Raw genomic sequence first — 25,837 nt, 5'->3', positions numbered from 1 at the left:
ATCTGCAAATTTGCTAATGTTACTTTGAATCCCTTCATCCAAATCATTGATGTATATTGTAAATAGCTGCGGTCCCAGCACCGAGCCTTGTGGTACCCCACTAGTCACTGCCTGCCATTCTGAAAGGGACCCGTTAATCCCTACTCTAATTACCCATAGAAAACACAGGTAGTAGTGGAAGGGTGTTTTTCCGGTTGGAAGTTTGTGACCAGTGGTGTCCAACATAGTTCAGTGTGGAACCTCTACTGTTTATGATATATAAATGACTTGAACAAAAATATAAATGGGTTGGTTAATAGGTTTGCAAACGGCACAAAACATTGTCAAGTTGTGGACAGTGAAGTCAACGGTACCGCAAGTTATAGATCAGTTAAAATATCAGAGCAAAGAAATGGCAGATATCCGGACAAATGTGATGTGTTGCACTTTGAGGGGTCAAAGGTAAAGTGAAAGTATACTGTTAGTGACAGGACACTTAACAGCATTGATATACAGAGAGATCTTGGGTTCATGTCAATAGCTCCTTGACAGTAGTAACACAAGTAGATGGAATGGTAAAGAAGGCATATGGTACTGTATGGTTGCCTCTATTGGTCAGGACATTGAGTGTAAAAGTCAGGAAGTTATGCTGCAGCTTTATATAATCTTTCTTCAGGCAGCTTTTGGACTATTGTGTGGAGTTCTGGTTGACCCATTACAAGAAAGATGTGGAGGCTATGGAGCAGATGCAGAAACAGTTTAACAGGATGCTGCCTGGATTAGAGAGTATTAGCTACAAGGAGTGTTAGAATAAACTTGGATTCTTTTCTCTGCAGGATCAGAGGTTGTAGGGAAACCTGATAGAAGTATTTTTTTTAATTGTGAGAAGAATTGATGTGTAGATAGTCCAAACCTTTTTAGCAGGATGGAAATGTCAAATTCTAGAGGGGGACAGTTTAAAGGAGATGTGCTGGGCCAGCTTTTTACACAGAGAGTGGTAGGCATCGAGAATGTGTTGCCAGGGGTGGTGGTTGAAACAGTACGATAGTGGTGTTGAAGAGGTTTTTAGATAAACACATGGATATGTGGGAATGGAGAGGATATGGAGCACTTGCTGGCAGAAGAGATTAGTTTAATTTGGTATTATTTTCGACATGGACATCATCGGTTGAAGGGCCTGTTGCTATACAGAACTGTTCTATATATTTTTAAAGATTGGCTCTAATTTCCATCAACATATGTTTGGGGGAGGTAAAAGTACATTCTGAAATCATCCTTCATTCTGGATTCTCCCAATACAAGACATTATTTTACTCTAAATTTACGACATTATTTTACTCTTTTTAAAACCCTGGGATTGTTTGCCATTTGATCTTGTGCACTCAACGACATTCTGCGGCCTGTGCTATGATATCCCAGCATAGTTCTGCGGAGTCATGGCTGGACATTCAACTCTACCCATTCCATCTAAATGTCCAAGGCCTTCCTAAGAAGTATCACTCAAAAGCGAATGCAATATTACAAAGGTTTTCAGTTATCACTCCAGAATTTTGTTTGAATTTTATTCAAAGTAGTTTGAATATCATTTTAAGCCTCAGTTTTGAAATTTATGATGAAGCCCACTTGAAACATTAATCAGAAAGCATAAATCTTAAATAAAACAGAAATTGCTTGAAACATTTTTGGAGAGGGGATCAGAGTTCATATCTAGGTTGATGAACTGAACACTACTTCTCTGTCCACGAATGCCACCTTACTTGCTGAGCGTTTCCTGTTTTTTTTTGTTTTGTTGCACTTTAAACCTCGATGACGTTTTCAGCCCTTGTTTCATATTATACCTATATTGATCACCAGAAAGTGACAATGTGAGGCATTACTGCTGTGTGCAATAACATCTAGCTCACATTGACCATAGAGCCTTTACCCAAGAGTTTCAAAATAATAACATACCATTCTTTCTTTGGTTTTGTTGGGGTACTCAGCATTTTAAGATGTATTCCAACGAGAGTAAAGAAGGGAATGTATGGATTTGTAACAAAACTAGGATCTAACAAACTGTGTATATTGCTCTAATATAGAGGAAATTATTTTTGTTAATGTTTGTTGTCTTAATGTGGAAATCAGTTTATCTTGCTCATAATTACTCAGAAATGTACAGATGAACAAAACAGGGAATATATTTCTTAGTTTTACAGAAATGCATTGCGAATAATGGCACCTGGGCAACACAAACATCTAAGATTTCTTAACCACCATGTAACTTTGTTGAGTTTATTGTCATATGCACAAGCACAGTAAGGTACAGGTACAATGAAAATCTTGCTTGTAGCAGCATCGTAGGCACACAGACTCTGACAGCGCACAAAACATATATTTTAAACAATTATACATGACTTACTCCACAAGATGGTGAAAATTAAAAAAAACGGCAAAAAACAAGGCATTAAGGGCTTGTCCCACTTAGGCGGCTCTTTAAGCGACTGCCAGGGACTAATTTTAATGGAATTCACCTACGACACCTGGCGACAGCATCTACGACAACACCTACGTCAACCTATGACAACGTACGACAGCAAAGATTGTTGCCACTGTTGCCGAAACATTTTCAATGTTGAAAATATTGCGGCAGTCACCTGTAGTCGCCCAAAAAATCGCCTAAATGGGGAAGGCCCTTTAGTTCAAACCATAATTGGAAAAAGAAACCCATGGTAGTGCAAGATGTGGTCCCTAATGTTCCATTGACAAGGTAGAGACTGAACCCGATGGCTGTAGGAAGGTAGTTGTTCCTGAACCCGGTGATGTAGAGCTTCAGGCTTCTGTACCTCCTGTCCAGTGGTAACAGTGCAAAGAAAGAATAGCCCAGATGGTGTGAATTCCTGGTGATGTATGCAGTCCTTTGGAGGCCACACCGTGTAGATGCGTTCAGTGGTGGAGAGGGCTGCGCTCATGTTGGTGTGGGCTGAGTCCACCACTCTCAGCTGCCCCGTGCATTTCTGCGTGTTGGCATTGCCGCACCAGGAACTAATGCCTCCAGTCAGAGTATTTACAGTAGAATGGAGTTCAGTTTAATTTATTGTCACGGTTACCGAGGTACAGTGACAAGCTTTTTGTTGCATGCAAAACAAGAGAACTCCTATAGACTTCTCCTCTACCAGGAGAACTCCTATGTGTAATCTTTCCTGTTTAGTTTTGTTTAGTTTAGAAATACAGTGTGGAAACAGGCCCTTCGGCCCACCAAGTCCGCACCGACCAGTGATCCCTGCACATTAACATGATCCTACACACACCAGGGACAATGTTTACATTATACCAAGCCAATTAACCTGCAAACCTGTATGTCTTTGGATTGTGGGAAGAAACTGAAGATCTCAGAGAAAACCCTTGCGGTCACTGGGTGAACGTGCAAACTCCGTACAGGCAGCACCCGTAGTCAGGATCAAAACTGGGTCTCCGGTGCTGCGCCACCGTGCCACCCCTTTTGTGAACCAAGTAATGGGAATGCATTCATGGAGCAGTTTTATCAGTCAGATTTCTGCTGTCATTTATTGAGACACAGACGTAACTTGTAATCATCTGAGTATTGAAAAGATAACGAACATCTGCACATGCTGGTGAAAGCCCTCAAAAAGCAAATACCATTTATATTTTGCTTCTGGCATGATATTACAATGGACGGGAACTCTTGCTGAGCTTTGTACTCAGAGGACAAAAATAAATTCCTTGCTGATTTCATTTAACCTCTTTAATTATTGATGCAAGTCAGTGGGCACGCACGTGCATGGGGAAATGGCCAGGTTAGCCTGAATAATACTGCTCCAATGCTACAAATACATTTATTGAATGCACTAATTTTCATGGCGATTTTACAGTGATTTTGCAGTGTTGTCTTGCAAGGTTTTCTACAGCTATTTTAAAGTTGGTTTGAGAAGCAAATCCTCTTGGTAATTCTTCAAAATGAATGTCTGGGCAATGAAACACTAAACATTTGTTTATTTATTGTGATTGCTTAAGAATTTGTTTATGGTGTAAGAAACATTATATTGTCCATAATATTGTTGTATGAAAGTGCTCACCTTTGGCTATGTGAAGGGAGCTAATGGAACAATAGAAATTTGCTGTTTTTGTTATCCTTGTCTGAAGACCTTCACGCTGAGGTTTGAGTTCAAGTGATTGCATTAAATCAGCAACACAAAGTCTCAAATTCATTTGCATTCACAATTTCAGGAAAATTATTCAATAGGGTAAAACAACATGATAAATTATTAAATCATTTTGTGCGATTACAAATTACGAAGATATAGTTGATTACTGTTCAATACCTAAATGCATTCATATCAGGTTTTTCTAAGACGAAGTAACATGGAAATGTCATTCAATACTTTCCTGAGAAAATCTATCGTCTGACATTCAAGTTTTCAGAAAGATTGAACAAGGTTTCCTGAATTATGAAAATATGTTTTTCTAAAAAGCAAACTTATTATCCAAAGTAGCACAATGCAAAATATGCTACTCAGAACAATAGTTCACATCAAGTAATTTAGTAAAGAAAAACAATTAAACTAAACGTTTACCGAAGGGAGATGCATATCAGACAAACTTCATGCACTTGTAATATTAAAAGATAAAAGACATCAATTTTTGTAACTTTTGACCTTTTTTTAAAAAACATAAAGAATGTTCATTGTGATGTCATCTTTTAAGAAAATATTGAAACACCAAACACAGTGTCCCATTGTAATGAGATAACCTTTCATTAACATACGCTTGGGATCCAGAAAGATGAGCAAAGTATTAATGCTGGAGATTTATTTCTGATGACTCTGTCCGTTTGATAGGGTTAATCGTCGTCAGAGGCCCAGTTTGATTTCAAGGAGATCAGAACCAGTGCTTTCATTGATGATAGGAAAGTAAGTGAATGTAGCAGTTCCTTGGCATCAATACTAATGACTAAAACCTAAACAAACACTCTTAAAACCAATGACTGTTTTGTTTATCTAATTGGTTCATTTGAGTTTTTTGTCTAACTTCTGAGGAGTCTATTACCTTAATTATGTGAAGAAGCTAATGGGGCAGCAGTAGAAAGTCACTCACTATTATTCCTGGGTCCAAAGATAAGGTTTTAGGCCAGCTTCACCCTTCCACTCTGTCCGCCCAATGTTCTCTATTCTCCATGGAATTTCACCAATAGATGCTAACAGGAAAGAGTTAAGGCCCTGTCCCACTTTCCCGAGTTACTCACAAACTCTCCCAAGTTTTCCCCTTGATTCGAACTCAGAGAATTATGGTAATAGCCATTCGTAGGTACACAGGGCTATTTTTCAACATGTTGAAAAGACGTCCCGAGTTAAGGCCCTGCCCCAGAGTTACTCACAAACTCTCCCGAGTTTTCCCCTTGATTTGAACTCGGGGAATTTCGGGTAATGTCGGTAGCGAGCTCGTAGGATCCCGTAGCAGTCCGTAGATGTTTCGTAGCAGCTCCTAATGGTTAAAAAATGTCCGGGTAAAAAAATAACCCCGAGTACCTAGGAATGGCTATTACCATAATTCTCCGAGTTCGAATCAAGGGCAAAACTCTGGAGTGTTTGTGAGTAACTCGGGAAAGTGGGACAGGGCCTTTGTCATTTTGCTACAGTAAACCCTTATTATGAGAAACCTCTTTATAACAGATTTTGGTTGTAGCGGACAGACCTACCGACCTTCACTGCCAGGCCGGGTTGCCGATGCCACCCCCAGCCCGCACCAGCTCCACAGCCATGGAAATATAGAAAATGGGTGCAGGAGGAGTCCATTCGGCCCTTCAAGTCAGCTCCGCCATTCATTGTGACCATGGCAGATCGTCCCCAACCAATTTCCACTAGCCCCAAGAGCTCTATCTAACTCTCTCTTAAATCCATCCAGTGATTTGGCCACCACTGGCCTGTGGCAGGGAATTCCACAAATTCAAAACTATCTGGGTGAAAAAGTTTTTTCTCACCTCAGTCTTAAATGGCCTCCCCTTTATTCTAAGACTGTGGCCCCTGGTTCTGGACTCGCCCAACATTGGGAACATTTTTCCTGCATTTAGCTTGTCCAGTCCTTTAATAATTTTATATGTTTCTATAAGCTCCCCCCTCATCCTTCTAAACTACAATGAATACAAGCCTAGTCTTTTCAATCATTCCCCATATGACAGTCCTGCCATCCCAGGGATCAATCGCATGAACCTACACTGCACTGCCTCAATCACAAGGATGTCCTTCCTCAAATTAGGAGACTAAAACTGTACACAATACTCCATATGTGGTCTTAACTGTACCCTATACAACTGCAGAAGAACCTCTACTCCTATACTGAAATGCTCTTGTAATGAAGGCCAACATTCCATTAGCTTTCTTCACTGCCTGCTGTACCTGCATGCCAACTTTTAGTGACTGGTGTACAAGGACACCCAGGTTTCGCTGTACCTCCTCCTTACCTAACCTAACCCCATTGAGATATTAATCTGCCCCCTTGTTTTTGCCGCCTAAGTGGATAACCTCACATTTATCTATATTATATTGCATCTGCCACGCATCTGCCCACTCACTCAACCTGTCCAGGTCATCCTGCAACCTCCTAACATCCTCTTCGCAGTTCACACTGCCACCCAGATTTGTGTCATCTGCAAACTTTCTCGTGTTGCTCCTAATTCCCTCTTCCAAATCATTAATATATATGGTAAACAGTTGTGGCCCAACACCGAGCCTTGCGGCACTCCACTTGCCACTGCCTGCCAATCTGAAAAGGAGCCGTTCACTCCTACTCTTTGCTTCCCGTCTTCCAACCAATTTTCTACCCATGTCAACACCCTACGCCAATACCATGTGCTCTAATTTTAGTCACCAGTCTCCCGTGCGGGACCTTATCAAAGGCTTTCTGAAAGTCTAGATACACTACATCTACTGGCTCCACTTCATCCATTTTACTTGTCACATCCTCAAAAAATACCAGAAGATTAGTCAAGCATGATTTCCCTTTCATAAATTCATGTTGACTTGGACTAATCCTTTTACTGCTATCTAAATGCCCCATTATTACCTTTTTAATAATTGATTCCAGCATCTTTCCCACCACCAAAGTCAGGCTAACTGGTCTGTAATTCCCCGTTTTCTCTCTGGCTCCTTTCTTGAAAAGTGGGATAACATTAGCAATCCTCCAATCCACAGGCACTGATCCTGAATCTATTGACCATTGGAAAATAATCACCAATGCGTCCACTATTTCTAGAGCCACCTACCTGAGGACCCTGGGATGCAGACCGTCAGGCCCAGGGGATTTATCATCCTTCAGTCATAGAAACATAGAAATTGGGTGCAGGAGTAGGCCATTCGGCCCTTCGAGCCTGCACTGCCATTCAATATGATCATGGCTGATCATCCAACTCGGTATCCTGTACCTGCTTTCTCTCCATACCCCCTGATCCCTTTAGCCACAAGGGCCACATCAAACTCCCTCTTAAATATAGCCAATTAACTGGCCTCAACTACCTTCTGTGGCAGAGAATTCCAGAGATTCACCACTCTGTGTGAAAAATGTTTTTCTCATCTCGGGCTTAAAAGATTTTTCCCTTGTTCTTAAACTGTGACCCCTTGTTCTGGACTTCCCCAACATCGGGAACAATCTTCCTGCATCTAGCCTGTCCAACCCCTTAAGAATTTTGTAAGTTTCTATAAGATCCCCCCTCAATTTCTAAATTCTAGCGAGTACTATCCAGTCTTTCTTCATATGAAAGTCCTGACATCCCAGGAATCAGTCTGGTGAACCTTTTCTGTACTCCCTCTATGGCAAGAATGTATTTTCTCAGATTAGGAGACCAAAACTGTACGCAATACTCCAGGTGTGGTCTCACCAAGACCCTGTACAACTGCAGTAGAACCTCCCTGCTCCTATACTCGAATCCTTTTGCTATGAATGCTAACATACCATTCGCTTTCTTTACTGTCCCATTAGCCTACTCAATACTATTTCTCGCCTAATGAAAATTCCTTTCAGTTCCTCTACCCCCTTAGATCCTCTGTCCTCCAGTACATCTGGGAGATTGTTTGTGTCTTCCTTAGTGAAGAGCGATCCTGGCATACAAATTAGCCAGAACAAGCAGCCTACCAAAGGACTGGGAAAAATTCAGACTCCAGCAGAGGAGGACAAAGGGCTTAATTAGGAAAGGGAGAATAGATGATGAAAGAAAAGTGGCAGGGAACATAAAAACTGATTGCTAATGTTTTTATAGATATGTGAAGAGAAAAATATTAGTTAAAACAAATGTTGGTCCCTTGCAGTCTGAAACAGGTGAATTGATCATGGGGAACAAGGACATGGCAGACCAATTGAATAACTACTTTGGTTCTGTCTTCACTAAGGAAGACATAAATAACCTGCCGGAAATAGCAGGGGACTGGAGGTCAAATGAGATGGAGGAACTGAGTGAAATCCAGGTTAGTTGGGAAGTGCTGTTAGGCAAATTGAATGGATTAAAGGCCGATAAATCCCCAGGGCCAGATAGGCTGCATCCCAGAGTACTTAAGGAAGTAGCCCCAGAAATAGTGGATGCATTAGTTATAATTTTTCAAAACTCTTTAGATTCTGGAGTAGTTCCTGAGGATTGGAGGGTAGCTTATATAACCCCACTTTTTAAAAAGGGAGGGAGGGAGAGAGAAAACAGGGAATTACAGACCAGTTAGTCTAACATCAGTAGTGGGGAAAATGCTAGTCAGTTATTAAAGATGGGATAGCGGCACATTTGGAAAGTGGTGAAATCATTGGACAAAGTCAGCATGGATTTATGAATGGTAAATCATGTCTGACGAATCTTATTGAAATTTTCGAGGATGTAACTAGTAGAGTGGATAAGGGAGAACCAGTGGATGTGTTATATCTGGACTTTCAGAAGGCTTTTGACAAGGTCCCACATAAGAGATTAGTATGCAAACTTAAAGCACACGGTATTGGGGGTTCAGTATTGACGTGGATAGAGAACTGGCTGGCAGACAGCAAGCAAAGAGTAGGAGTAAACGGGTCCTTTTCAGAATGGCAGGCAGTGACTAGTGGGTTACCGCAAGGCTCAGTGCTGGGACCCCAGCTATTTACAATATATATTAATGATTTGGACGAGGGAATTGAATGCACCACTCAATGTTTGCAGATGACACGAAGCTGGGGGGCAGTGTTAGCTGTGAGGAGGATGCTAGGAAGTTGTACGGTGACTTGGATGGGTTGGGTGAGTGGGCAAATGCATGGCAGGTGCAGTATAATGTGGATAAATGTGAGGTTATCCACTTTGGTGGCAAAACAGGAAAGTAGACTATTATCTGAATGGTGGCCGATTAGGAAAAGAGGAGATGCAACAAGACCTGGGTGTCATGGTACACCAGTCATTGAAAGTGGAATGCAGGTGCAGCAGGCAGTGAAGAAAGCAAATGGTATGTTGGCATTCATAGCAAAAGGATTTGAGTATAAGAGCAGGGAGGTTCTACTGCAGTTGTACAGGGTCTTGGCGAGACCACACCTGGAGTATTGCGTACAGTTTTGGTCTCCTAATCTGAGGAAAGACATTCTTGCCATAGAGAGAGCACAGAGAAGATTCACCAGACTGATTCCTGGGATGGCAGGACTTTCATATGAAGAAAGACTGGATAGACTCGGCATGTACACGCTAGAATTTAGAAGATTGAGGGGGGATCTTATAGAAACTTACAAAATTCTTAAGGGATTGGACAGGCTAGATGCTGGAAGATTGTTCTCGATGTTCCCGAACAAGGGGTCATATTTTAAGGATGTCTTTTAGGACCGAGATGAGAAAAACATTTTTCCACACAGAGAGTGGTGAATCTGTGTAATTCTCTGCCACAGAAGGTAGTTGAGGCCAGTTCATTGGCTATATTTAAGAGGGAGTTAGATGTGGCCCATATGGCTAAAGGGATCAGGGGGTATGGAGAGAAGGCAGGTACAGGATACTGAGTTGGATGATCAGCCATGATCATATTGAATGGAGGTGCAGGCTTGAAGGGCCGAATGGCCTACTCCTGGATCTATTTTCTATGTTTCTATGAAGTACCTATTCAACTCTTCTGCCATTTCCTTATTGCCCATAATAATTTCACCCGTGTCTGACTTCAAGGGACCCTCATTTGACTTTACTACTCTTTTTCCCTTAACATATCTAAAGAAGCTTTTACTGTCCTTCTTTATATTCCTGGCCAGCTTCCCTTCGTACTTCATCTTTTCAGCCCGTATTGCCCGTTTTGTTTCCTTCTGTTGTCCTATGAAAGTTTCCCAATCCTCTGGCTTCTGGCTACTCTTTGCTGTGTTATGCATCTTTTCTTTTAGTTTTATTCTATCCGTACCTTCCCTTGTGAGCCACGGTTGCCTCCTACTCCCCTTAGAATCTTTCTTCCTTTTTGGAATGAAATGGTCCTGCGTCTTCCGGATTATGCCCAGAAATTCCTGCCATTGCTGTTCCACCATCATTCCTGCTAGGATCCCTTTCCAGTCTACCTTGGCCATCTCCCCTCTCATGCCTTCATAGTCCCCTTTGTTCAACTGCATCGCTGACAGTTCCGATTTATCCGTCTCCTTCTCAAATTGCAGATTAAAACTAATCCTATTATGATTACTACTTCCAAGCGGTTCCATTACCTCGAGTTATCAAATCTGGTACATTGGACAACACTAAATCCAGAATTGCCTTTTCTCTGGTCAGCTCCATTACAAGCTACTCTAAGAATCCATCTTGGAGGCATTCTACAAACTCTCTTTCTTGGGGTCCTGGACCAACCTGATTTTCCCAGTCTATCTGCATATTGAAATCCCCCATCACCATAGTGGCATTACCTTTGTTACATTACAGTTTTAACTCCTGCTGCAACTTACACCCTACATCCGGGTTACTATTTGGGGATCTGTAGATAACACCAATTAGTGTCTTCTTGCCTTTACAATTCCTCAACTCAATCCACAGTGACTCTACCACGTCAGTCCCGATGTCTTCCCTCACAAGGTACTGAATGCCATCCCTCACCAGTTTATTTAGTTTTAAACCACCTGTATCGCAGTGGCAAACCTGCCTGCCAGACTGTCAGTCCCCCACATGTTAAGATGCAATCCGTCCCTTTTGTACAGTTCCTCCTTACTCCAAAACAGATCCCAGTGGTCTAAGAATCTAAATCCCTGCCCCCTGCACCAGTTCCTCAGCCACACACTCAGGTCCTGTATCTCCCTGTTTCTGCTCTTGTCAGCACGAGGAACTTGAAGCAAACCGGAGATAACCTCCCTGGATGTCCTGTTTTTCAGCACTTTTCCGAGCTCTCTAAAGTCGCACTTCAGAATATTCATCCCCTTCTTTCCTACATCGTTTGTGCCAAAATGCACTACAACTTCCAGTTGTTCACGTTCACCCTTGAGGATTTTCTGCACTCTGTCCATCACATCCTGGATCCTGGCAGCACACCATCCTCAAATACCATCTGTTGCCGCAGAAACCCCTGTCCGTACCTCTCACAATGGAGTCTCCAACTACCATGGCGTTGCCCGATGTTGGCCTCTTTGGTTTTGGCTCAACAGCTCTTTTTGCTTCGCAAGCCAGTGCGCCGCACAGTGTGTTAACATCTTTTTTCCCATCTAAGTGGGTGAAGCTGTTTACAAGAGGTACAACACCCGGGGATCTTTGCATTCCATGTTTCCATCCCTTTCTCACCGTCATCCACCTTCTCTCTTCCAGCGCCTTAGGTGTAACAATCTTACTGTAGGACTCGTCGAGGAACGACTCAGTTTCTCGGATGAACCTGAGGTCATCCACTTGCTTCTCCAGTTCCCCAAAACGGTCCTTCACGAGCTGTACCTGGATGCACTTCTCACATTTGTAACAGCCAGAGGCACCAGCGGTGTCCTTGATTCCCACATACTGCAAGCATCACACTGAAAAATCAGCTTGCTTGACATCGCCTTCTTTCAGATTCAGATTCAGATTCAGATTCAATTTTAATTGTCATTGTCAGTGTACAGTACAGAGACAACGAAATGCATTTAGCATCTCCCTTGAAGAGCGACATAGCAAACGATTTGAATAAAAAAAAAATAATAAGTGTCCGTGGGGGGGGGGGGGGGGGGGGGGGGGGGGGGGCGGTGGTGATTGGCAGTCACCGAGGTACGTTGTTTAGTAGAGTGACAGCCGCCGGAAAGAAGCTGTTCCTCGACCTGCTGGTTCGGCAACGGAGAGACCTGTAGCGCCTCCCGGATGGTAGGAGGGTAAACAGTCCATGGTTGGGGTGAGAGCAGTCCTTGGCGATGCTGAGCGCCCTCCGCAGACAGCGCTTGCTTTGGACAGACTCAATGGAGGGGAGCGTGGAACCGGTGATGCGTTGGGCAATTTTCACCACCCTCTGCAATGCCTTCCGGTCGGAGACAGAGCAGTTGCCATACCATACTGTGATGCAGTTGGTAAGGATGCTCTCGATGGTGCAGCGGTAGAAGTTCACCAGGATCTGAGGAGACAGATGGACCTTCTTCAGTCTCCTCAGGAAGAAGAGACGCTGATGAGCCTTCTTGATCAGAGTAGAGGTATTGTGGGTCCAAGAGAGGTCATCGGAGATGTTGACTCCCAGGAACCTGAAGCTAGAAACACGTTCCACCTCCGTCCCGTTAATGTGGATGGGGGTGTGCGTGCTGCCTCTGGACTTCCTGAAGTCTACAATGAGCTCCTTGGTCTTCTTGGAGTTAAGGGCCAGGTTGTTGTCAGCGCACCATGCTGCTAAGTGCTGGACCTCCTCCCTGTAGGCCAGCTCATCGTTGTTGCTGATGAGGCCAATCACCGTTGTATCATCTGCATACTTGATGATGGTGTTAGTACCATGTACAGGTGTGCAGTCATAGGTGAAGAGGGAGTAGAGGAGGGGGCTCAGCACAAAGCCCTGAGGAACGCCGGTGTTCAGGGTGAGGGTTGAAGAGGTGTGCTTGTCTAACCTCACAGACTGGGGTCTGTTGGTTAGAAAGTCCAGTATCCAGTTGCAGAGGGAGGGGTCGATGCCCAGGTTACCGAGTTTGGTGATCAGTTTTGATGGAATAATGGTGTTGAATGCTGAGCTGTAATCGATGAACAGCATTCTTACATAAGTGTCTCTGTTGTCAAGGTGGGAGAGGGCGGAGTGAAGTGCCGTTGAGATGGCATCCTCCGTACTCCTGTTCTTGCGGTAGGCAAACTGATAGGGATCCAGTGTGGGGGGTAGGCAGCTTTTGAGGTGTGCCAGGACCAGCCTCTCGAAGCACTTGGTGATGATGGGGGTAAGTGCAACTGGGCGGAAGTCGTTGAGGCTTGCCGCAGTGGAGTGTTTTGGCACTGGCACGATGGAGGTGGCTTTAAGGCAAGTGGGGACAACTGCTTGGGCAAGTGACAGGTTGAAGATGTCAGTCCAGACGTCTGTCAGCTGCGCAGCACAGGCACTGAGCACGCGCCCGGGATGCCGTCAGGGCCAGCAGCCTTACGTGCATTAGTCCTACTCAGTGCCACGTACACGTCGTAGGGGGTGAGTGTGAGGGGTTGGTGATCGGCAGGTAGCACAGCCTTGATGGCTGTCTCTAGATTGTCCCTGTCGAAGCGGCCATAGAAGTGATTAAGCTCCTCAAGGAAGGAGGCGTCGCTGGATGTGGGGGTGATGTTGGAGGGTCTGTAGTCCGTGATGGCCTGGATGCCTTGCCACATGCGTCGGGGGTCGGAGTTGTTGTTGAAGTGCTCCTCAATCCTGAGCTTATGGCAGTGCTTGGCCTTCCTGATGCCCCTCTTCAGGTTAGCCCTGGATGAACTGTAGGCTCGAGCATCGCCTGACCTGAAAGCGGTGTCCCGTGCTTTCAGCAGTCTCTCCCTCTCCAGTGTTTTGCATAGCCTCCTCTCCTCGCCGAAGACTCTCGAGCCCAAGACTCACACTATACACACAAGGCACTTCCCTCACAAGGCACTTTCCTCACAAGGCCACTCCCTCACTGCCGCTCCCATAGAGCAGCCTTGCTTATATTGACTGATAAATTGCCTAATTTACCAATTTACATACTAAATTCCATAGTTTTTAACTGTTTTTCCCCTGTGACTTACTCACCTTTCCCACAGGCTTCAGCCAATCAGTTCTTCTCCCTGCTTCTCTTTTGTTGAAAATCCATGTAAGCTCTGGGCTACGTCTGGCTGCTTTTTGACACTGTTTTTAAACAGTTTTCCCCCTCTGACTCACCTTTCCCACGGGCTTCAGCCAATCGGTTCTTCTCCCTGCTTCTCTTTGTTGCTACTTGTTCAAAACCCACGTAAGCTCTGGGCTAAGTCTGGTTGCTTTTTGGCGCTCTTTTTAAACAGTTTTCCCCCTCTGACTCACCTTTCCCACGGGCTTCAGCCACTTAGTTCTTCTCCCTGACTACTTTTTATTTTGTATTTTGCTCCAGACTTTCCCCCAAGTCCATGACCCATGGGACATGGAATCACAGGAGGTGCAATTTCAGTGCCAGCTCCCAAACGTGAGCTACCTATTCTTATCTTACTTCCTGAGCTGCCTACCTATATGAAGTATAACATATATTTTATAATCACAGTCTTATTTGTCACTTGAGATGAAGCATGCAAGTGACTGTAGACATTTTGAATGCAGTGACCAAATCAGCTACATAAATAATTCAGCACAGTAGAATCTCTTGACAGTTTTTGCCCTCAAGCCATTGAGAAAGCACTTTGTGACCCACTAACGTGACCACAATTGGTAAATTGTAATATGGGTTGGTGGACTGAGCAGAGAGGCACTTTGCATTATGGGATCGCTGTCTGTTGGTACCTGTTACCCCATTCCCTGTTGCACAAGCAAAATAAAATAGAACTGAAATGTTTTGACTTATGAGGTCAAAATCAGTAGCCATTCTCAATGTTACCTATTTACACAGAAATATATTTTGACATAATGCATGTAACAATGTTGTGCATTTGAAATATGTGAAATATTTTCATGTACTCTTTCCATGTGTGATAAACCTATTCAAATAAAATTATTGTCATAATAATGCAGCTTAGTGGAAATGTATCCAATTTCTAAGTGTAAATGTTAACTGCCAGAATTGGCAATCGTTAATCTGTACATAAGTGTGACATTTAGTCACTAAAACAATGTTCTAATTGCAAAAAACTTGAGACTAACAATAACTTTCTGGATCTTTAATCTAAATAATCTCTTCAGTATCCATCCAAATACATTGTATATAAAACTATGGATAAATAAGAATGATTGCAAAGAAATCAGTCCCATTGAAAGGTTGAGATAACCTTAAAATCATACTTGGAGTGATCACATCATCTGAACTCTTAACAGAAACTATTTTCATTATAATTCCATTAATCCATTATTTTTGTATTGTGTGATATATATAAAATACATTGCTGTGTTGTACAGTTTAAATATCCTTTTGGTGTTGTCTTTTAATCTAGCAGAAGGTGCATGTATGCTATGATCATCAACAAATAAGTTGTTCCCTGCTTTACAAGTGAAAACAACCACAAACCTGAGGAGAATTTCATGGAGAGATCAATGTTCATAACATGCTTGCATTACCTTTAGTTTTTAATGCCACTTGTGTCATTTCAGGACCAGATTTTACAAAGAAATCTAACATTAATTTTAATAAAGGCAGAATTGTTCTCTGATTGTGTAAAAATTGTAATATTATTTCATAATTAAAAATACACGTGGAGCTATCAGTGGATTTAACCAGAAATAAAAGGAAAATTCAATGTGGATTTTTGGAAGCCTCATTTATTTTACTCAAATCTGAAGAGATTTGAAGAAATAATACTTGTACATGCTTGTAATAAATGTATGTACATCCACCTCTGCTTGCTGGAGTTTAGAAGGTTGAGGGGGGACCTCATTGAAACTTACATAATAATGAAAGGCATAGATGGCGTGGATGTGGAAAGGATGTTTCCACTGGTAGGAGAGTCTAGAACCAGAGGCCTCAGAATTAAAGGGTGCTCTTTTAAAAAGGAGGTGAGGAGGAACTTATTTATTCAGTGGGCAGTTAAATTGTGGAACTCGTTGCCACAGAGGGCTGCTAAGGCCAAGTCAGTGGATATTTTTAAGGCAGAGATAGACAAATTATTGATTAGAGCAGGTGTCGTGGGTTATGGGGAAAAGGCAGGAATATGGGATTAGGAGGCAGAGATCAGCCATGATTGAATGGCGGAGGAGACTCGATGGGCCGAATGGCCTAATTCTACTATCATTTGTGAATTTGTGATTGTGGTATTGCTTCCTGCATTTATAAGTCCTTTTAACAATTAATTTGGGCCACTTATTGCAAAAAAAAAACAATGTATTGTACAAAGTTATATAGGAAATTGTTACTTCTGTTCTCTCCTTTATCATAGAAAGGTGAAAGGAAGACAATAAAAACAAAGATGAGCTTGAAGGCTTTTGATATTCAAGGGGACTTTAAACAATGTGTGCGGCTACACATTCAGATGAGTCTTTCCCTGGAAGATTAATTCATTAATGCATTAATATTTTCCTAACTGAAGTGGTAAACTCCAAGTCCGATCTTGCACTGTCAGAAAGGGTATTCTGGAAATATTAGCTGATAATTAGTGTATTGGTAAGAAAAGACACATGTAACTATGTTCTAGGAACAAATGTTACAACATTAACTTCACTAGAAATGGATTGCATTAACGATGTAATTCTATTCCTTCTAAAACCCAATCCATGTTTCAAGGGAATAGCTGTAGAAAATCAACAGTAAAGTTTAATGCAAAAAGTTACTGCAGCTTGTAAAATTTATGGATCATTGGCTAATCAAGTGCAACTTGTTTGCTGATTTAAATGATTAAAAAAAAACAAATGTCTAGTATGTGGGTGCTATTAGTGTGTTGGCTGCCCATCCTTAGTTCTTCCAGAGATTTGCCCACCTCTTAGTTCCTTCCTCTGAGTTAATTAATAATTCACATGGATCTTCAACAGCTTAGTATTTAGTTTTAGTTTGTAGAAATACAGTCTTCGACTGACCGGGTCCACTCTGACCCATTCACATTAGTCCTATGTACTTTCTCATCCACTCCTTACAAGCTAGGGCCAATTAACCTACAAATCCATCTGTCTTTGAGATGTGGGATGAAACCAGAGCACCCAAATGAAACCCATGGTCACAGGAAGTATGTGCAAACTCCACAGAAACAGCACCCGAGGTTGGGAGCAAATCCGCCCCTTTGGAGCCGTGAGGCAGTAGTTGTGCCACTGAGCTTCACTAGTGGTCGTTTCTGAGCTGAACTCCAAATTGTAAACAATGCATTGTTAAAAAACATTGCTTTCCATGTTGTGGTGATGTGAACCACTGGACCAGATCATGCTCTCTGGCCTGTCCTTGCCGCCACTGAACTGGCTGGGTGTTCAAGTCTATCTATCGCTATTTCCTTCTGGAGACCCCCTGAACAGGTTTTGGGTGAGCAGGGCGTCCAAGGCCTGCTCCTGAATTGCTGCTGACAACCTTAGGCAGCCAGTTAGCCTGCAACGGGGCTTTGATGCCTGTGGTCATCGTTGATTTTAATACTTTTATGTCAGTAATTTGAAAAAAATAAAAGAACTACTAAATATTTAATGTAAAATAGAAAGTAAATTAAAACTCATAAAAGCTTAGGAGAATAAAAGACCAGAGGGATCTAGGAGTACTGGTACATAGTTCCCTGAAAATGGCATCACAAGTATCCAAGTGGTAGAGGTGGCTTCTGGTACTTTGGTCTTCATCAGTCAGTATAGAATTTGAGATGTTATGTTATAGTTATGCAGGACAGTTGCGAGGCCGCATTTAGGATATTGTTCCCGTTTTGCTTACCCTGCTATAGGAGTGATATCATTAAGGAGGAAAAAGTGCAAAGAAGATTTACAAGGATGTTGCCAGGGCTTGAGGGCTGAAGCTAAAGAGAAAGGTTGGGCAGTCTAAGAATGTAATCCTTGGAGTGCAAGAGGCTGAGGAGTGATCTTATAGAAGTGTATAAAATCCTGAGAAGAATAGAGTCTTTTACCCAGGGTACCAGAGGACATGGGTTAAGGTGAGACGGGCAAGATTTAATGGGAACCCGAGGGGCGATTTTTTACCTGAGGTTGGTGGGTATATGGAGCAAGCTGCCAGAGGAGTTAGTTGAAGTGGGTATTGTAACAGCATTTGAAAGTCACTTGCAGAGGTACATGGACAGGAAGAGTTAGAGTGATCTTGGCCAAACGCTGGCAAATGGGATTAGCTTAGATGGCATTAATGGGCCAGCATGAATGAGTTGGGCTGGGGGATGTTTCTGTGCTGTATGACTTTATGACACATGAATAAAAATATTAAACTAAAGAAAAATAAATTTACTCCATAGTCTCTCTTAAAATTTATGTGGTCTTGGATCCTTTGCTAAGTCTAACCATCGTAATGCTTGGAATCTTATCTGGTATAGACTCCATGTCCAACCACAAAGTAAACCAACAGATTTTGCCTTGTGAAATGAAGAAGTCCAGCTTTGAACAGCAGTAAGCAACTGCTTTTGATTTTATTTTCTATTGACATTAGATAACAAAGTTTGCAATTTTTAAAAGTAAGAAATGGGAGCAGGAAAAGGCTGCGCTGTCCTTTCCAAGTCTGCTTCTTATTCAATAATTTCTCAGCCAATCTTTTACTTGAATTGTACTTTGCCTACCTATCTCCCTTGATTTCCCCCAACAAGGTTCAGATGAACTGTTCTCCAAGCACAAATTGTAGAAATAAAAATGGCATATTTAAAATATAAAAAATACATTGACAGCTTGTAGTCATGGATTGTGGAAATTGCTCACAACTCTGACACGTTGTCCATCCCTATTTGCTTCCGACCTGAAGCGGCAATTACCCTGGAATTGCATATAAGCCAAGCAGAGCAAAGATGGAAGATTAAATTCCTGAAAGATATTTGTGATCTTGATTTCTTTTTGTCCCAGCAATCTTTCTTCCTTACCCTTTGCCAACCACAGTTCATTCGCTTTTTTTGTCTCATGGCAACACCGTTACATGTCCAGGAATTTATGGGCCATGCACTTTCTTTGAGCAGCCAGCATTGGTTCCAAGTGAAAAGAAACAGTCCAAAATCTTTGTGTTTGTGATTAATACAAACTATTTTAATATTTATGCAGTTACTATAGTAATTTCATGACAAATTTCAGAGGCAGCATTCCCTTTTTAGGGAGTTTTCAGGAGAGCTGCATTTATACATTTGGTACCTCTCATAACTCCAGTGTGGTTGGCTATATTTTCTGCTGCAAATGTTTGACTTGCAGTATATAAAGATTGGAACATAAACATCAACAATATTGGTTTTGCTGGTTTGTGTTTTTGTTCAAGGTGTACTTTGGATGCCAGATTATAGAATATATTTCAGTTATTTATATTTTCAATTAATAGTCTACTTAGTTAAGTACTCAATTTGGATTGGGACCATATTTGAAACAATAATACATTTTGTGAAAAATTGCACTAATAACTGATATTTTAATCAGTTTGCATTTGAAAGGGCACAACGTAAGCCATATTTGTGAGTATGGGATTTCTTTAAATGCTCTACACGAGTGTGATTTGCTGAGTTACTAGCATTGAAATTATTGAAGTCACAATAGCTATCACTCAAAATCACGATGCCTCTTTTGGCTCTGGCTATGTTTAGAATAATTTTTTGGGATCACATTCTTATTCACCAGAGTCATCACACATATCAATTTCCAGAGTAAGGCAGAAATATGCCTCAATAGTATCTGTGACAGGACAAAGATGTCATGTGCAATGTGTCAGTTGGAGGCTGGTCGTCCTAGAACTTTAAGATAATGCAGTTCCAACATTCAACTCCTTACCTTTTCTGGGCATGTCTAAAATTATCTGGCTCCATGGAATGGCTTTTTTTGGCAGGCCTTTTGAAGATAATGAAGGTGTCAAAACATAAAGTGCAGTAATTCAGTTGGGATTTGATGCTAATGAAGGACGCATTACTGTTGATGAACGTTGATATACACACACAGATGATTTATGTGCAGTTAATTGTAATAATGGGTACTTTAAAACAGTGCTTACTTTTATTCTGCACAGGAGGCTATTGCCACACGCTATTAGCAGAGTGTGAAACTGAGGTGGCCCCAGCTTGAGTCTATCTTATGAGGATATGTGAGTCTTTGTGGTGTCGAACTGAAAATCAAGAATGTCCCTTGATAGATTCAGGTGTCATGAATGCGATATTAAGTTGAAGAGCCACCTGGAAGAAAAACATTTAAAAAGAACATCTGTAATACAGACATTTTACAGCAGTGTCTTAAGCCATTTATCCTAAATTGTCTATACTGGTCAATGCTCTTATGAGGATTGTTCCAATCTTTCTCATCTAATAAAATTACAAAGCTTCTCCAAAAAAAAAGAAATTAATCTATTTGTACAGTATGTGCCAACATAATTAGAATAAAACTTGAAAGGAAAATAAGAGCTCCATAGCTCCAAAATTTCCATCATGGTTTATTGATTGAACCTAGTAATGTCACATTAATCATTGCTCCAAAAAAATCATCAAAGGCTTAAAGAACAGTTTTTTTTTAAATCAGCAGCAATTGTTTGTCATTTCTTAATTATTTGAAGATTCTCCAGGAATTGCCCTGGACGAAATTGTTACTTCTTAAAGTTGCAACCCAGGAGATTGTTCACCAACATGGATTCTTAATACTAAAGATAAGGGCAATTTGCCATCCACATCCCCTACAGCAAAAATATTGAAATAAATATCGCAAAACTAAAACTAGAACTAAGGAATTACAAAAAAATATTTATTAATGGTATAATTTTAGGCATATCTTTCATATCCATTTTTAAAGTTGTAAGCAAATTAGTTTCATTGATTTGATTAAGAGTTAAGAGAAGAAAACGCCCTCCACAAAAATGCCTGAATAAAGTAACTTGTTTATTCATCACGTTTGGTGCCTCGACAAGTGTGTTATGTTGTGATTTCCTTTGCGGTGTGGATATTTAAAACCCCAACAATCCGGCAGGTTGAGGATTTTTGTGCCAATCTGGCATATTTTGTGGACTTTTGGATGTTATTTCTTATTAATATCTCAACATTTTTCATTAAAATTTTCTTGATATTGCATAAAAATAAATTTTCCATTTAACCTGATAAATATTAAGGGAGTACAATAAATGGGGTTAGACACAAAATGCTGGAGTAACTCAGCGGGGCAGGCAGTATCTCTGGGGAGAAGGAATTGGTGACGTTTCGGGTTGAGAGGGAATGGCCCAGGTCATTAAAAAGGGGCGGGCACAGTAACCAGGGGGAAACTGAGATTAAAGGAAATTACAATCAAAAAGGCACAACAGAGGATGTACTTCCTGCAACAGCTGAGGGAGCATAATCTGCCACAGGCAATGATGGTTCAATTCTATATGGCCGTTGTAGACTCTGTCCTCGCCTTCTCCATCATGGTCTGGTTTAGCACGACATCCGGAGGCTGCAGCGAATTGTTCAATCAGCTGCGAAGGGTATTGGGTGCAACCTTCCCTCCATTGATGAACTGTACACTGCAAGGGCCAGGAAGCGAGCGGGTAAGATCATCTCTGACCCCTCTCACCCTGGCCACAAACTCTTTGAATCACTTCCCTCTGGAAGGCGACTCCGGACTGTCAAAGCTGCCACAGCTAGACATAAAAACAGCTTTTTTCCATGAGTAGTAGCTCTACTCAATAACCAAAAATCTGTAGCCTCTTTTTGCTCTGGTATTTTATGTAATTCACATGTTTAATCAATCATGTTTTATTATTAATGTTTTATGTGTCATTCCTAACTGTCACTGTATGTCATGTTGTCACTTGCGGGCGAAGCACCAAGGCAAATTCCTTGTATGTGAATACTTGGCCAATAAACTTATTCATTCATTCAGAAATCAAAACCCCAGAGATTAAGGGGAAGTGTGGGAACCAGGGGTCGAGCAGGTTAAAGGGGAAATGTGGGAACTGGCGACCTGGTGGATTAATGGGGAAGTGTGGGAACCCAAGTACCTGTCGGGTTAAAGGGCCAGTGAGGGAACCGGGCCCCAGTTAGTTGAGAGGGGGTGCAGGAAGTGGGCCTTAGTGAGTTTCAGAAGAGCATGGCAAGCATCATCAGATACCAAACTATCAAGGTTTCCGAATTGTCGGATAATGTATTATTACAGTTTTACTATACTGCTCCAGCACAGTTCTCAAAGTGGATGGTTCTTAGAATCGCCTTGTGTGACTGAGACAAATTTGAGTGTTAATTTTACTGGAGGTTGAGTCTTTTTAATGGAGTTTTCATACAAGCGGTTGAACATCTATTGAGGATAATAAAAGAGCATTGTTAATGGAGGTAGGTATTATGGGATGCATTGTCATCCCAGATATCCGTGCGGTGGTTAATATCCATATTGAACACTTGTCCGCTAGGACCCCTCAGGCAAACTCATTCAGAACTTGTGACACTGTTGCTCAGGTGCCAGGTGCAGTGCATTCATTTATAGCTCATTCAACGTTGTTTCATGAAGAAATGAAAATGTTCAAAATGAATCATTATTCTGTGAAAATATCTTTAATTCACGTTCATTTTAATCAACAACTATAGTCCATTTTGATAATGTAAAATATAACAATTAATTTATTCATATTTTGCAGTCATGGAGATGACCCAATTGTGACTCCCTTTGCACAGGTAAGTTACATCATTATTCATGCAGGTTCAATTTACTGAGCTGATTCTCTTTACAAGGCTGTCTTTTGGACAAATATAACTTTTTAGTAAGTGTTAATCATTGCAGATAATATCTTTCATATGCATTTCCTATTAAAAGGTGATAATATTTTTCATTTGAGCTTCAGTTTATCTTGTGAGAACATTTCCAACATGTCAGATAATTATTTGTGGAATTAACTAATCAAATTCTTGCATTCGTATCAGCTTTTGCAAGTTGTTATATATTTATATATTTATTATATCATTTACGTTTGTGTTGATTGTAAAGGCAATTGGAGATTGGAATACAATTTTAGAAGTGGCTTAAGGCAATTGAAGATTGGAATACAATTTTAGAAGTGGCTTAAGGTGCTCAAGTGAGACTAATATTATGAGGAAATTGCAATAGAACACAAAGTTAACTACATAGTAAGGAATGCACAATTAATTGCACAATCATCTATATCAATCCAATTTCTAGAAGCCACCAGATGGCACTGTTGTATCTTATTTGAATTTAAAGTGTTAGAGAAAGACAAATAAATGACAATCATGTAATAGGATAAAGACTTGCTTTTTATCAACCTTTCTATTGACTGATTAACACAGCGTCTGTCTGAAGGCGATCAGAGCTTTGAGTTAAATTGGATGAATTCACCATTGGATTTCAAAGGAAGTTTAGTTTAGTTTAGTTTAATCTGCATCTGTGGCCTGATAAAAGAGGGAGAAAAGTGGCCGGACGAGTCTGGTAATTGATTATGCAGATGGCCTTGCCAAGGCAGCATAAAGTGTAGATGGAGTCCATGAAAGAGATGTGGATTTGTGTGATGGTCTGGGTTACATCCACATCTCTCTGCAATTTCTTGCAGTCTTGGATGGAGCTATTCCCAACCCTTGCTGTGATGTATCCCAATAAAATGGTTTCTAAAGCACATCCGTAGAAATTGGTGAGGGTTGTTGGGAACCTGCTGCACTTCCTAAGCTTTCTAATAAAGAAGAGGTGATGCTGTGATTTTCTTTGATGTGGCTGGCCCAGGACAAATTGTTGGTGATATTTATATCCAGCAACTTGAAGCTTCTGACTATCTCTACTTCGGCGCCATCAATGTATATTCGGATGTGTATACAGGCTATATTATTAGGTTTAAGTAGCTACATTATTGCATTGTTTTTTTCCTCGTATCATGCTTTTCCACCACATCTGTTAAGACTAGAAAGTATGCTTCATATTCTTAATTTGTTATCCTGCGTAAATGCTGAAATTAATTTGTAGAACAGAGGCCCTCAGCAGATCATAATATGTAAAATTATATTTTAAAATGTTTAAAGACTCTGTTTCCTTCATACCAACAATCATTTTTTTTTCTCATTAGGTGCTTGCGAGTCTACGCACTGTAAGAAACAACTTTGCTACACTAACCAACCTGCAAGATCGAGCATCCAGTAGCAAGTAAGCCGTTTGTTTCACTAGGTGGCAGTCGTATAGCATAAGCTAATGCCAGTTTTAAATCCTGATGCCATGACGTTTTACTTGTAGAAAAAGTTATTTCATCCATGGAGTTTCTGTTATTGTTTATATTTTTATGGTATACTAGACCAAGTGGGACCCGTTGGGTCCCGTCCACTCAACGCGCGGTTGCGACGTGGGGGGGGGGGTGGTCCGGGGGGGCGGGGGGGGGGGGGGGGGGGGCGTCACACACACAATAACCACCCCTCATACGCACACACACTAACCACCTCCCTTGATATTATATTAATAATATTAATTTGTTCCTTTTACCCCATCCCTGCCCTATCCACTCATGAGAGAGGGGCAGAGAGAAAGAGAGAGGCAGAGAGAGAGCGAGGCAGAGAGAGAGCGGGGAGGGAGAAAAAAAGAGGCAGAGAGAGAGAGAGAGAGAGAGAGAGAGAGAGAGAGAGAGAGAGAGAGAGAGAGAGAGAGAGAGAGAGAGAGAGAGAGAGAGAGAGAGAGGAGAGAGAGAGAGAGAGAGAGAGAGAGAGAGAGAGGCCCATGTACGGGGGGTGGGTGGGGGTGTGACGTCACCCGCAGCGCGTGGAACATTGCGCAGGCCGCGAGATGCAGACCCATTGTGATGTCATCAGCTCGTTTATTTTCAAAGATATTTCAGATTTGTGAGCATTTTCATAAATATCTCAAGAAATAAAGCACAAATTTTTCAGATGAGGCAATTTCTGAATCCACGGGATAAAACTCTACAGAAATATGTAAAATTCTTTGGAGAACGTGGATAGGAGACGTTTATGGTCAGGACTTCTTCAGATTGATTATCTGTTCAGGGTCTGAAGAATGGACCAATCCAAGTTCAGCTATCCAAGTTCTCCTAAGATGCTGCCTGGCCTGCAGTTACTCTCATACTTTGTTCCTTTTTTTGTAAACCAGCATCCGTAGTTCTTTGAAATTCCATATTGTAAATTAAAATGGATTAAAAGTATAATATAATTTGTGATGATAATAAATCACACTGGATTATCATTAAAAAAACCTACATAGATGCTAGTTACATCCTTCCAGCATTGAAAAAAACCTGCTTATTCTGATACTCACACGGTCTTTTACGCAATAAAGAATCATTAATCCTTGCGAACACACTTTACCTAGTACATGAGCTTTTATTTTGTGAATCAGACTTTTGTTTGGCATCTTGACAAATGCCTTCTGAAAAAGGCATGCAGGTAGTTACTTAAAAAGTGAAATATTTTTAATGGTGAAAATCCTAGCACTCAGATTTCCATTTCTCCCTTGTAACAAAAAGCCTTTCAACTGACAATAACAATAAACTACACTAAACCTCACCTTATAACCTGTGCCCTCTAGTTCTGGAGTCTCCTGCCCTGGGAAAATGTCTCTGACTATCCTATCTATGTTCCTCATGATGCTATAAAGCTTAAAGGTCACTCCTCAGCTTCAGACCATTAAAAATAGAATAGATAGTCAGAGTTTGTTCCCTTGGGTAGACATGTCAAACCCCAGAGGGGGGCACAGCTTTAAGGGGAGAGGTGGATAGTTTAAAGGAGTTGTGTGGGGCTGAAGAGGGGGTGTCCCACTTGGGCGACCTAATCCGCAAGTTCTGGCGAGTTTGCCATCGA

At 41.4% G+C, this 25,837-nt stretch overlaps 1 protein-coding gene across 7 annotated transcripts in view; it reads left to right on the top strand.

Annotated features, from left to right (window-relative positions):
- Nucleotides 1-25,837, top strand: part of pde4d (phosphodiesterase 4D, cAMP-specific) — a 679,382-nt gene that overhangs the window by 515,265 nt on the left and 138,280 nt on the right. For all 7 annotated transcript variants that reach the window (XR_008723375.1, XM_055634750.1, XM_055634704.1 and 4 more), the window contains 2 exons: nt 22,672-22,708; nt 24,103-24,179. Coding sequence is in view for 6 of the 7 variants with exons in the window: in XM_055634750.1 (XP_055490725.1) it covers nt 22,672-22,708; nt 24,103-24,179 (114 nt within the window). In the remaining variant the exon portion in view is untranslated. The remainder of the gene's footprint in view (nt 1-22,671; nt 22,709-24,102; nt 24,180-25,837) is intronic.

The sequence above is a fragment of the Leucoraja erinacea genome, chromosome 1, assembly GCF_028641065.1.
Source record: "Leucoraja erinacea ecotype New England chromosome 1, Leri_hhj_1, whole genome shotgun sequence".
NCBI classification, from domain to species: domain Eukaryota; kingdom Metazoa; phylum Chordata; class Chondrichthyes; order Rajiformes; family Rajidae; genus Leucoraja; species Leucoraja erinaceus.
This window is presented reverse-complemented; position numbering and strand designations above follow the sequence as displayed.